Consider the following 13514-nt stretch of genomic DNA (forward strand, 5'->3'; position numbering starts at 1 on the left):
TCAATCAAGCAAGCTTTCAGAGTTGCTCTGTTTGTATTCGGTCCAAACTCAACTCTAAACTTCAACTTTGCTTTCTACTATTTTTTTTGTAATCATTGGTGCTTACAAAATAAAACCTCTTTATTCAAATTTGATTTGATTTGAAACTAGTTTCTGAACGAAACTTACACCGCCATTTTAACTGTCAAATTGACATTGTCATCTCAATTCGAGTTTGACATTTGCTGTCACAACAAATTGAAGAAAAGAAGACGGAACGCATGATTTGAATTTCAATTCCTCCCCACTACGAAAGACCAGCTTTCACCATGGTAATACCACATTATCCTCGCCGTTTTAGACGTGTTTTAAACCGCGATGCTTAACGACGCGATAGGTATTTAAAGTAACTGTACTTTTAACAGGGCACGGCTATGTTCGCTCGGGTTACCTTTTACCCAACCCTTTTGTACAATGTGGTGATGGAACGGATGACTAGCAGGCGCTGGTACGACAGGATGGATGACTCAGTCATCCTGGGGGCTCTCCCTTTTACGGGGATGACTAAACAGGTACGTTTGTGAGGTTAGGTAGTGTTATAAATAATAAATAATAAAAATATTTTTTATTCAATTAAACTTTAACAAGTACTTCTGAATCGTCACATGACTGGTTCGGATTGCCTTTCCTACCGAGAAGAACCAACAAGAAACTCGGCGGTTGCTTTTTTCAATGATTTGATATAAGTACTATATTATGCCATAATAAAAAAGTAATTTCAGTCCCGTGCATGGCTGGAACGAGCCGCAGGTCATATCCACGCTCAATTTCATCTTCGATTTTGTAATATGCTTTTTTTCAGGAGCATACCTATGTACCCTTCTAATAGATTTTTTAAACTTGTGTAAGGGCAAGTCCAAAATAGATTGAGGTACGGAACCCTAAAATCACGCCGATCCGTTGCTCTTATGCGACGTGATTGAACGACAAACCAACAGACAAACACACTTTTGCATCTATATGATTTGCACTCCATTGCATGGCAAATGTAGTGATATTTTTAATCTATGTTAACCTGCATTTACAGCAAATAAATATTTGATTGATTGATGTTTTAATTTCAGTTGGTTGAAGAGGAAAACATTAAAGGAGTGGTGTCTATGAATGAAACATATGAATTAAAGATATTCTCCAATGATGCTGCGGTAAATTCAATTTATTTCAAACTAGATGATGCCCGCGATGATTTAGGTTTTTAAAAATCCTGTGGGAACTCTGTTTTTCCGGGATAAAAAGTAGCCTCCTTGCCCAGGATGCGACCTGTACCAAAAATTTGCTGTACCAAATTTCGTCAAAATTGGTTGAATGGATGGGCCGTGAAAGGCTAGCAGACAGACAGACACACTTTTGCATTTATAATATTAGTATGGATGGATTCTTTATTGCAAACTTGATTTACAATAGGTGTTATTTTTAAACTAGCCACAGAAAAGATTCTGTACCATCATACAAGTAATTACACTATTTTATTTTTTGCTTCATGGCGGCCATTATGGAATTTTTACTATTTATTGTTATGGTGGCAACAGAAATACATTCTGTGAAAATTTCAACTCTCTACCTATTACGGTTCACGAGATGCAGCCCGATGATAGTGGTAGGTACAAATAGATGAACGGACGGACGGACAGCAGAGGTTAGTTATAGGGTCCTGTAGGCACCCTTCGGGCACGGAACTTTAAAAAGCAACAGTTATCACATCCATACTATCCATACTAATAGTATAAATGCGAAAGTGTGTATGTCTGCTAGCTGTTCATGGCCCAACAATTTAACCGATTTTGATTAAATTTGATTAACTAACATCCCGGGGACATAGGTTGTTTTTATCCTGGAAAGTCAAAGTTCCTACAGGATTTTTGAAAACTTAAATCCACGCGGACGACGTCGCGGGCATCATCTAGTAAAGAACAGAGATAATCTTGTACCTATCTTTATTTTGTGATGTTAATGCATCTTGGCATTTGTCGCTGAGGTATTCTTCACAAATATTAGAATAACATTATGACATGATTAATAAAATAATAATAATAATAAAATCATTTATTTCCACCAAATACAATTCATATTTTTGTTAGTATTGAGACCTTAAAACTAGTTATTATAAAATTCTTACCAAAACAATACTGTGCACCTGTATTCCGAACTAGTAGAAACTGTGTCTCGGAAAACAGGGCCTCCAGCTCGGTGAATACAAAGCTAACTACATACTAACTAACATACTAACTAAACTAAAGAGCTAAAGAAAATAATATGTGTGTGGAAGTCCATGTTATCTGTGTTTGTGTGGGCGTGAGTGCGTGTGTGTGGGGGTGAAAGTGAGTGAGCATGTATAAGTGTGCATATGTGAGTATCTTTGCTATATTATGTTTGTGTACAATTGGGGTTACACTAGAATATCCAGAAGTCTTTCAGTATCCGAGTAAGTTTGTTTCAGAAGCCATTCCTTAAGAGAAGATTTATATTTATACCTATTCAAAGAGTGGAGAGAAAGAATCTTATGCAACTGGTTATAAAGATAAGGTCCAAGGAAGACAAAAAACCTACGGCTAAATGCAGTATTTCGTTTACTATATGTTGCTAGTTGGGGCCTACGACGGGTGCATTCTTGGTTGTAATTCATACACGAGTGCTGCTTCAGAGCAGTCGCGAGAACAAACAATTGACGTACTGTTAGCACCCTACAATACTCGTACAACAAATGCGTAGGATGCCAACGCGGCAAGAAGCAGCACACTTTCAGTACAGCTCTTATCTTGTGTGGCTTATCTAAAATCAAAGTTGTATTCTTTTTGAAACCTCACTATTTTAGCCTTCGATATTATTTTTAGGGTTCCGTACCTCAAAAGGAAAAACGGAACCCTTATAGGATCACTTTGTTGGCTGTGTCTGTCTGTCAAGAAACCTACAGGATACTTCCCGTTGACCTAGAATCATGAAATTTGGCAGGTAGGTAGGTCTTATAGCTGGCTTTAGGGGAAAAATCTGAAAACCGTGAATTTGTGGTCACATCACACAAAAAAAATTAATTTGTGGTCATGAACTAATAATTAGTATTTTCAATTATTAAAGTAAGATAACTATATCAAGTGGGGTATCATATGAAAGGGACCAGTAAGTTCTAAAACAGATTTTTATTTATATTTATGAATGATAGTTTTTGATTTATCGTGCAAAATGTCGAAAAAATACGACTGTACTACGGAACCCTCGGTGCGCGAGACTGACTCGCACTTGGCCGGTTTTTTTATTCATGACTTCTATATTATATAGTATATTGTACTATAGTATTATATATTGGCCTTCGGTATTATTTTTATTCATGACTTGTATTGAACACTAGCTGACCCGCCCCGGCTTTGCTCGAGTGCAATTTTTGAAAATCGGTGAGAGGAACAATTTCTCAAAATCCTGAAACACGTATTTCTTCAGTTTTTGTTCAGAAGGAAAACATTATGAGGAAACCTGCATGCCTAAGAGTTCTCAATAATGTTCTAAAAGATATGTAAAGTCTGCCAATCTGCACTTGGCCAGTGTGGCGAAATATGGCCCAAACCCTTACCCTTTTGAGAGGAGACCTGTTCTCAGTACTGCTCCGGCGATGGGTTGATCATGATTATGGCTGGCTAGTCTAGTTGTAGGCAAAGTGATAAAAAAAATCATCGACAGACATTAAATCGCAGGTATTACAGACCATTCACTATAATATGTCCCTTGCCGTCATGTTGGCACAATTGCTTTGTTTCTTTATTCCTTAGAACTTAGAGTTTATTATTGTGTGAACTTCAATGGTACCAACATGACGACAAGTTATATTGAACGTAGTGTACAGTGCGACAAGGCTCTTGGCGCTTGGAGAACAAAGGCTTAGAATATTCAAACGAGAACAAAGAGGACACTTGACGGCAACGTTAGTTCCGATTTTCGCGTAGATAGAGTAATAAAGGTAGATGCAGGAACGTTTGCTTTCTCATTCGCACTAAAAAGAGAGCACAGATAAAGTTACTAATGTGATAAACAGAGACTTAGCTAACCTATTTTTTGTCCCTTATCGTGTAACTGGTTTTTTTTAAGAATAAATACAAGAAGTTGCAAAACAAACTTTGAGAATTCGTGGCGTAATTGTATTTCTCATGTCATTTACTTGTTTTCACGTAAAAAACGTTAAATACAAATATTGTTGATCGGTTAATACAAAAATTGACTACTAAACAATGGTAATAATTTTGTCGTGTTATTCATCGTTACGTCGTGCTATCGCTATCTCAATCGCGGTTACACAGTACTTACATCTACCTATTATTCTATCTACGGATTTTCGCCACGCGCCAAGATAGCCTTGTCGCACTGTATCTAATAGTTTGTTTTGTCTAGAAATGGCGTGAACACAACGTGGAGTTTCTGCAGCTCGCCACCACTGACATATTTGAAGCTCCCGACCAAGACAAACTGTATGAAGGTGTACAATTCATTAACAGGTAAGCCGGGGACACAAACAAACGCCTCATCGTCATTATCATCATGATCTACCCATCGCCGGCCCACTACAGAGCACGGGTCTCCTCTCAGAGTGAGAAGGGTTTTGGCCATAGTCTACCACGCTGGCCATGTGTGGATTGGTAGACTTCACACACCTTTAAGGACATTATGCGTAACGCTCAGACATGCAGGTTTCCTCACGATGTGTTCCTTCACCGTTAAAGCAAGTGACATACTTTAATTAATTAAAACGCACATAGCACCGAAAAGTTGATTTGTGTGCCCGGGATTGAACCCCTGACCTCCGATAAGGCGAACGTCCTAACCACTAGGCTATCACTAGGCTAGCACAAACAAACTCCTAACATTTGTTCAATTAATAGATTAAAAAAGTCCATGTTGGATAAATTTTTTTACAGAACGGTTAATTAAAATTTAATCAAATACAAAACATTGGTTACTTCACTCCTTAGGTAGGATTTGTTATGTTTTGTATAGTTTCTCTTTATTATACACCAAAGAAAACTTTGTATGGCATAAAGATATTACTACTTCTAAATATTTATTTGCTCATCAGAATTTTATTTTTCGAGCTCTTTATTGAAAACCTTATACCATTTCAGTGGGACGGCTTGTGAGGTTAGGACGCGGATTGCGGGAGGGTGACAGTTGACGTAAAAATCAAGGAGTTCAACTTCGCTGTCACTCTCACACACCCTATCCTACCAGCCGTTTTAGTCAAACGGTACAACTATTGTATTGTACTATGCCGATCTGATTTTCATCAGCGCTTGTATAAGTCTAAATCGAAAAATAAATAAATACAAATAGTAGGTATCATTTTATTTGCCAGGTTTCTCCCAGCGGGCTGTAAACTGCCCGGCATGCCAGCGGAGGGGGTGAACAGTGGCACCGTGTACGTGCACTGCAAGGCGGGGCGCACGAGAAGCGCCACGCTCGTGGGATGCTACCTTATGATGGTGAGACCTTTTTTTTAACGCTGGGAAATGCGTTTACGCATCCCCCCTTCTGGAAGCCAACCAGCCAACCAACTGGAGGGAAGGTGAGACTCGCCGGCCGAGAGGCGACCGAACTACCCACTAAAACCCAGCAGTGCTCCTGCGCGTCGCCTGGTGACTGGGTCACGGGAACACCGAAGCAAACCACCGCGACCCAGCCAGCGACATCCGCCGAGGCGCCAAAGTACAGTCAGAAGACCACCGCGCATGCTTGTGATGCGCTAGGCGATCTAAAGCGCCGTATTCACCATCCATCTTGCTGTACGTCCCGCCAAGGCCATGCACGATGCACGATGCAAAGGCCGTGAATAGGCTTGACGTACAGCGATCATTATTATTAATTGTTTGCTGGATGTGCACGATGAATTTTGTATCCAGCGAGCGCCCCCACCACCGCCGCGTTGTGCAGATAGACAGTGAATAGCGCGGACGTACAGCAGAGTCGTCCTGCGTCGTGCATGCTTGATCGTGAATAGACTTGCTGTACAGCAGATTTTACCATTTAGAGGTTGTTTCGTACGTCAGTGCTCGTCAGTCTCTCTCTCTCTCTCCGGCTTGATGCATGCACCATTGGTCTGTATGCTGCATCCAGCACCGCGGCCTTGAGCTGACGTACAGCCGGGATGGATGGTGAATAAAGCGCTTAAGTCATTGACAATAGCATACGTCTTACGTAAACGGCCGTTGGCGATGCGCGGATTTTTATTTTATTTTCAGGCAAAAAAAATTAAAACATTATTTTTGATAATTTTGCTGACAAAACAGTGCTTAAATATAATTTTATTTTCCATATTAAAGATGTTTTAAGTGACTAATTTTGAATTCATAATCAAGATTTTAAGATATGAATGTAGATTGTTTCCGCTGAACGTAAAATTCAAAGTCCTGAATACATAACATATATCAACACACAGCCTAAACCGCTGGTCCTGAGACATGGAATTTAGAAGGTGTATTTGGAGGGTTGTAAAGAGTAGGTATCCACTAAGAAAGGCTTTTTCGAAATTCCACCCCTAAGGGGGGAAGTTATTTCCATGAAAATTAATATTTGGGTTTCAGTTACAAAAGAAAATATACGTAGGTGAATGAAGAAATACGTGTTTCAGGATGTTTGAAGGTTCTACCCCCACGCCGATCTTCTAAATTCCACCCGAGCGAAGCCGGGGCGGGTCAGCTAGTTATTTATATAACAGTACGATTATTTTCCAGAGAAACGGCTGGTCGCCCGACGAAGCTGTGGAATACATGAAGGCCCGCCGTCCTCACATACTGCTTCACACCAAGCAGTGGCAGGCACTCGATATATTCTACCGCCAGCACGTGCGGACGAAGCCTATGCATTAGGTCTAGTGTGGACGGGACTTTATAATTAGCAATATTAATGATTGCATCATAGTATTCCTTTACAAATACACGGCTGTACTCACGTGTTTAGTCGACGTTAGCCCGACTAGTTTCGAACCCATCCGGGGTCCTTTTTCAAGGGAGTCAGTTCGCGCACGCGCCGCGGTTGTCACTCCCTTGAAAAAGGACCACAGATGGGTTCGAAACTAGTCGGGCTAACGTCGACTAAACACGTGAGTACAGCCGGGACAGATATTATTTATAATGGAAATCACTCGCGGTAGTTTAAACGCTAAAATAGTATTCCTTATTTAGGCTGCCTGTCCACTGGTGCAGAGCGGAGCGGAGATGTGTATAGTTGACCAATCAGTTTTGTCAGATGACGGAATAAATTTATTGCGTTATTTACCGACAATCTGATTGGTTTGCTAAACACATCTCAGCTCAGCTCCGCACCAGTGGACAGGCAGCCTTATTGTCCGAATCTTGCTACTACTGTGTATTATAAAAAGTGATATAATCGTATACAATGGAGTGGTGACGTACGATAATCGTTCAGTACGCAGCAGAAAGTATTGTACATCGGCCTTTAGAATGACATTTCGGCTTTGTAGAATGTTGTTTCTGTCACTCATACATATATGACGTTTTGTCGGTCTCAACGACAAAGATAACGCTCTACAAATCTGCTATCTTCTTCTAAAGGTCGATGTACATACATTACTTTCGGTAAAACTAATAATGGTCTCATCATCATCATCATGATCAACCGGCTCACTACAGAGCACGGGTCTCCTCTCAGCCCGGGATCGAACCCCCGACCTCCGATTGGAAGGCGGATGTCCTAACAACTAGGCTACTACAGCTTTTCTGGTCTACTGTGGCAAATTCTATTGTACACAATGTGGCTAATAGAGTCTTGGACTGTAGTCATAGAATGATGTGATTTTTTGTATAGTGGTAGTTTATGGGGCTAGAAGTACTTGTTAAAGAGAATAATTTAAACAAAAATCATTATTTTATTTATTTTTAACATAATTACGGAAAGCGAATAATGAAGTCACAATGCGTAAACGACAAATATTTTTCAATTTTTTAACATAAGAAATACTTTCCAGCAGAAACAACTCTATTTTTATATCTACTGTTTCTGCAGACAGATACAATTTGTATTTTAACCATATTAGCTATGGTTGATTTTATTGTATATAAAATTGTTTAGATCTTAATGTTATTTTATTATAATTTATACAAATAAATTATTTTAGAAGTATCTGTATGTAGTTGTTTATTTTAGTATAAAGCACAGAGAGAGGGTTTTGCATGAAAACAAAACCGTAAAATATGGGGGGGAGGGGCAGGGGAGAATGCTTTGTTGTGATTGGTGGACTCCAAAGTCACGTAATCAAGGCAATGTGCGGAATGAGGGTACCGAGGAGGGTTCAATGACATTGAAGTGCCAAGCCTTTATGAGAACACTAGCTGATGCCCGCGACTTCGTCTGCGTGGAATTAGGTTTTTTAAAAATCCCGTGGGAACTCTTTTATTTTCCGGGATAAAAAGTAGCCTATGTCACTCTGCAGGTCTTTATCTATACCCATGAAAAAAATCACGTCAATCCGTTGCGACGTGATTGAAGGACAAACCAATAAACCAACAAACAAGCACACTTTCGCATTTATAATAAGGGTACTGATAGACTTAGAATAGTCAAACAAGAACAAAGGGGACACTTAACGGCAACGTTAATTCTAATTTTCGCCACGCGTCAAGATAGCCTTGTCGCACTGTACGTGTTTGACCGTCTCGGAAACTCTATAGGACATAAACAGCCCTCTATGAGGCTCTAGGACACTACCTGGAAAGTTACTCAAATATACATCTTACTCTATAATTACTCAATCTCGAAGAGGATATCCTATATCCTATACATTTTATAAATTAAACCACATTTCCAACTAAGAAAAAAATATTTTATTCAATAAATTAACACACAAATAGTGCTTCTCAGTATTTTTCGATAACATCCAACGGTAACATTCAAAAAGATCACGATTTTTTAAAAGGTCAGAATAAGATCCTAACATTTTTTTAAATAAATGTTTTGTACTCAGATTTGTAAAATAACATGGACCGAGCTTTTGCATATATATTTTTTGAGAATAACCACTAATAGGCAAAACCGATAATTAGTCCAGTCATTTGATAGTTTTGCCTGGGAAGTTTTCGGGAGTTTTGAAAATTGGTGATTTAATAGATTTCGACGCGCTCTTTCCGAATTTTCATTTTGCCACCTCGTATATTTTCCGCGAAATGACCAATTTTCAAAACTCCCGGAAAACTTTCCAGGTAACCCGCTTTTTAAACGACAAATCACTGTACTATTTAATTTAATATCAAAACAAAGTTAGATCTATTTTTGGAAAATTCAGCGTTTCACCTTCCACAATAGCTTAGGCTATCCATATAGCATAGGCCGTCTACCTATACTTCCTTGATCTGAGTTTTCTTACAGCTTATGAAAAGGGCAAGAACCCATAGGCATTTTAAAAAAAAACAAGATTTTTTATTACAATACACAGACAGTAAAACAATTATTTACATCATTCAATGATAAAACAACCTCATAAAAAAATCAATTTTGCTTTGCATTAAGTACAATTTAACACCAAAAGATCTGAAATTATTTTTAATAAAGTAGGTAAAAACATTTTTTCTCCTTTTGCAAAGGAGTAAAACTAGTATTAAGTTGTTTCAAAAACGTGAAGTTTAGTACTTTTTTTAAATAAAACTATAATACTATGATTATTATCATTAATACCGAATTTCAGGAGTTGTAACGAATGTCGTTAAATGACGAAAAAAAAACATGTAAAGTTCAACAATTCTAGAAATTGGAATCCAGAGCATAAAAAATATTTTTAAAAGGGTTTTTCCGATAAGTCAAGAAAATAGAAATTCCCCTTAGTAATATCAGAAATAACATTCGTCACAACCATTTTTTTATACCTAACTTCATTGGAGTCACGTTTATACGAACGAAAAACAATATCTTCCAAATAATATTGCTTTACTTTTTATTGAAAACAAAATAATATGGCGTAAACGGAATTTGTACAATTTACAACTATACTTACAATTCTAAAAATTACTATGTACTAGTGTGTACAGCATAATAAATTATAAATTAGTGTTGCCAACAACTATTTAATAAAATAAGTGTACGCAAGGTTGATTCACTCCTTTAGCCGTTGTCCACACTATAAATAAAATATCGGTCATCATAACACGTCTAAAAACAATACTAACATTACGACACAGTACCTACTACACAGTGGCGTGCACAGGGTTTGAAGTCAGGGTAGGCATTAGTCAGGTAGGAACCTGTTTACTGGCAGGTCATAATGAAAAATATGCCAAGATCTATTACAACTGGGGTAAGCAGTGCATTTATTCCTCTATGACCTGCACACCATTGCTACTACAACTGTTATAAGTTACGCCGATTACGCGCAGAAATCTTATTTTTGAATGGCGCGAAAATATCTCAGCCAATCATAGCGCGAGCCCATCCGCTATTGGTTGTTGCTTATGCGCCATGTTTTGTACGCAATCACTTTCTTTGTATGCAATCGCCTTTAATAGGAGTAAACCAATCTATGTATACGTAGCCTTGTTTGTATAACATTTGATTCTTACGCTTTCTGTCCAGCCTTAATGGACCAGAACTGTCTAACGGTATTAGCGATGCCGATATCGTGGGTGATGACGTAGAACAGGCCTCCGAGGGTCGCTATGGAGATGAGGTACACCAGGCCAATGGCGATCTTGGGGATGACTGGCCCAAAGATACTCGCGCGCACGTAGTCCACTGCGATCGCTTCGAGGCCCCTAAAACAAGGTCGAAACTGGCTGTGACATACTGGGGAATAAAATAAGGCTCTTTTTGCATTGTACTCGATCTGAATCTCTGTTTTAAAATTTTTATAAATTAATACTTTCATGTTGTAGTATCTAAATATAGCAAAAAGTCATTTTAGAACTTTTTAGAATTCTGTACCTCAAAAGGAAAAAAGGACCCTTGAAGGATCACTTCTTTGTCTGTCTGTCTGTCTTGTTTTTCAAGTAACATATAGGGTGCTTCCTGTTGAATTACAATCATATAATTTGGCAGGTTGGTAGGTATTAAAGCACATGTCAAGGGAAAAATCCAAAAACCGTGAATTGGTGGTTACGTCAAAAAAAAATGTGTTCATGAACAAATAATTGCTATTTTGTGCAATAGTAAGTGGGGTATCATAAGGGCTTTACCTGTGCATTCTAAAATAGATTTTTAACAGTGCGGGAATCTGACTCGCACTTGGCCAGTATTTTTTAAAACTTTTTTTAAGAATATTAGCCAAGTTTATTATGCTGACGTCCAACCTCCTCCAACTAAGTGTAAAGCTTGTGTTAAGAGTAGGTACGACAATAGTACAACGGGTGGGGTTTGAACCGGCAATCTTTCGGGATACAGTCAGCTCCTTTAACCGTTGAGCTGATGTTGTCCAATCTTTGCTGAGAAGTACCGCTGTGGCTGAGAATATTATCACATTATCACTAAAAAGATACTTACCAGAAGCTATGGGCCACCATGATGATGGCGAGTGCGGAGTCAAGTATCTTGCTGGGCGCGATTAACGCAAGAGGAATTAATGGGATGAGCGTGGCTGATGTCACCCTCTCTATCACCCACAGTTTGGAGTGGTCTTGCGACTTGCCCTCCGCAAACCTGATGGCTGATGTGCGGAAGCAGCGGACCTGAAATCAACACAAAAATTAGAACATGTATGTATGTATATTCTCTATTGCACCACAATACACAAATGACAGGTTACAAAAAAGAAATCTTAAAAAGTAGGTACAAAAAAGTGTCTTATCGCAAAATTGCGATCTCTTCCAGACAACCTTACCGCTAGGGAGAAAACGAATAAATGGACAGTGGAAGGTGGTGTATATAAATAAATAAATCCATACTAATATTATGAACGCGAAAGTGTGTCTGCCTGTCTGTCTGCTAACCTTTCACGGCCCAACCGTTCAACAAATTTTGACGAAATTCGGTAGAGAGGTAGCTTGCATCCCGGGGAAGGACATAGGCTACTTTTAAGCCCGGAATATCAAAGAGTTCCCATGGGATTTTTAAAAATCTAAATCCACGCGGACAAAGTCGCGGGCATCATCTTATAATAAATAATAATCAGGATCAATAACATAGTTACATGCATAGATGTCACCGACAGTCCTCTGTGCAGGGCTTGCATGGAGGTTGATGAAACACCGACGCACATGCTCTTAGAGTGCACGGGCGTGGCAGAGCAACGCGAGCGCCATTTGGGTTCCCCGACCTCACTCCATGAAGCCCTCGGCAACCTGGGCGGTCTACTTGGCTCCTGAAGCGAGCTTGGATGGCTGGAGTGAAGACTTCAGCGGGGAGGGGCAATGCACGCGCCACAGACGAAAACGTTTAAGAGCGAAAACCAGCCCAGAGAGAGAAGAAGAAAAGATCATATGCAAATCTTGTACCAGTAAAAAGTAGATTGTAGTCGGAAAGTAACTTACAGAGTTCAGGATAGGTGCAGTTTCAGTCTTCAACAAGGTGCTCTTCAATGACTGGAGGGTGTTCTGTGTTGCAGGCCTCACAGCAGGCTGTGTTGCCAGCTTCATTGCTTGCTGCATCAGGACAGAACCTGAGCAGACTGAAATAGATAATACAGAATGAAAATTGATTTTACAGTTTAGTATCTCCAAAGAAAAAAAACCGGCTTATAGCTTATAGCACAAGTAAAATGAAAAATCCGAAAACCATGAATTTATGGTTAGGTACCTACAATCTACATCACAAAAAATTAAAGTGTTATTAACTTAGGAGTTCCGCACTTGATCGCTCTTTTTCATTATGTATAACTCTCCTAACCTCGCCTAAGAGCATCATATTAAACAGCCATATGCCTCACTCACTTAATGGAAAGGCCCACTAACTAACTGATAACACAACTGGTTCTAAATGCAGTATTTTTTATTTCTTCTTCCAAAATCCATCAAAAACAAGTGTTATGTAATTTTGTTTCGATAAGAAAATTATAAATATGTTCAAAGGCGCTACCTGGTCTGCGTAGTAACATTGAGAAAGCCATTTTCTTGTAATTTCTGTCTAACAAAATGCTACGTTAGCACTTATAAATCGTAGCAAACGTAAATTATTTCGAAATTTTATTGAAACTTTAGAATACACAACTTGCGAAGGTGAAAAACGCGAAGCAATAAATGTCAATGTCAATTGACAAATCGCGATTTCGACTGCTGTGACAGCTGTCAATGCCAAACTGAACCATCGACAAAAAGCTAATAATCAAAGACATATAATTGCCATCATTCAAACATTCTACTAATTTAGTACACATAATTTACAAATTTTAATTATTATTTGAGGCTATTCCAAAGATAAACCTGTGAATGCTAGTCTAAAATATTTGAATACGACAAAAAAGGGTTTACAAAAGGTGTTGGACAGAATAGACAGTTGTTTTAAAAAGCTTCTCCAAACAGTGGAATGGTAGTAATGTGGGTGTGGAATGGTAGGAATTGACATCT

At 38.8% G+C, this 13514-nt stretch overlaps 2 protein-coding genes across 3 annotated transcripts; one reads left to right on the forward strand and one right to left on the reverse strand.

The window, feature by feature from the left end:
• The first annotated feature begins 207 nt into the window (after window positions 1-207).
• On the forward strand, window positions 208-7015 carry PTPMT1 (protein tyrosine phosphatase, mitochondrial 1). Its single transcript, XM_034977958.2, has 6 exons — window positions 208-311; window positions 405-551; window positions 1104-1184; window positions 4414-4517; window positions 5372-5498; window positions 6747-7015. Exons 1-6 carry the CDS (start codon window positions 309-311, stop codon window positions 6879-6881), a joined length of 597 nt encoding a protein of 198 aa, XP_034833849.1. The 5' UTR covers window positions 208-308; the 3' UTR covers window positions 6882-7015.
• A 1817-nt stretch (window positions 7016-8832) lies between these two features.
• On the reverse strand, window positions 8833-13188 carry LOC117990546 (succinate dehydrogenase [ubiquinone] cytochrome b small subunit, mitochondrial-like). 2 transcript variants are annotated; one of them, XM_034977992.2, is made up of 4 exons: window positions 13027-13188; window positions 12483-12610; window positions 11497-11681; window positions 8833-10772 (listed from the first exon to the last, which is right to left on the reverse strand). In XM_034977992.2, exons 1-4 carry the CDS (start codon window positions 13055-13057, stop codon window positions 10577-10579), a joined length of 540 nt encoding a protein of 179 aa, XP_034833883.1. In that variant the 5' UTR covers window positions 13058-13188; the 3' UTR covers window positions 8833-10576. The 2 variants fall into 2 exon arrangements, with proteins under 2 accessions (XP_034833883.1, XP_034833882.1); XM_034977991.2 differs by having other exon boundaries at window positions 12483-12619.
• Between the last annotated feature and the right edge of the window lie 326 nt (window positions 13189-13514).

This window comes from Maniola hyperantus, chromosome 18 (assembly GCF_902806685.2).
Source record: "Maniola hyperantus chromosome 18, iAphHyp1.2, whole genome shotgun sequence".
In the NCBI taxonomy this organism is placed as follows: domain Eukaryota; kingdom Metazoa; phylum Arthropoda; class Insecta; order Lepidoptera; family Nymphalidae; genus Maniola; species Maniola hyperantus.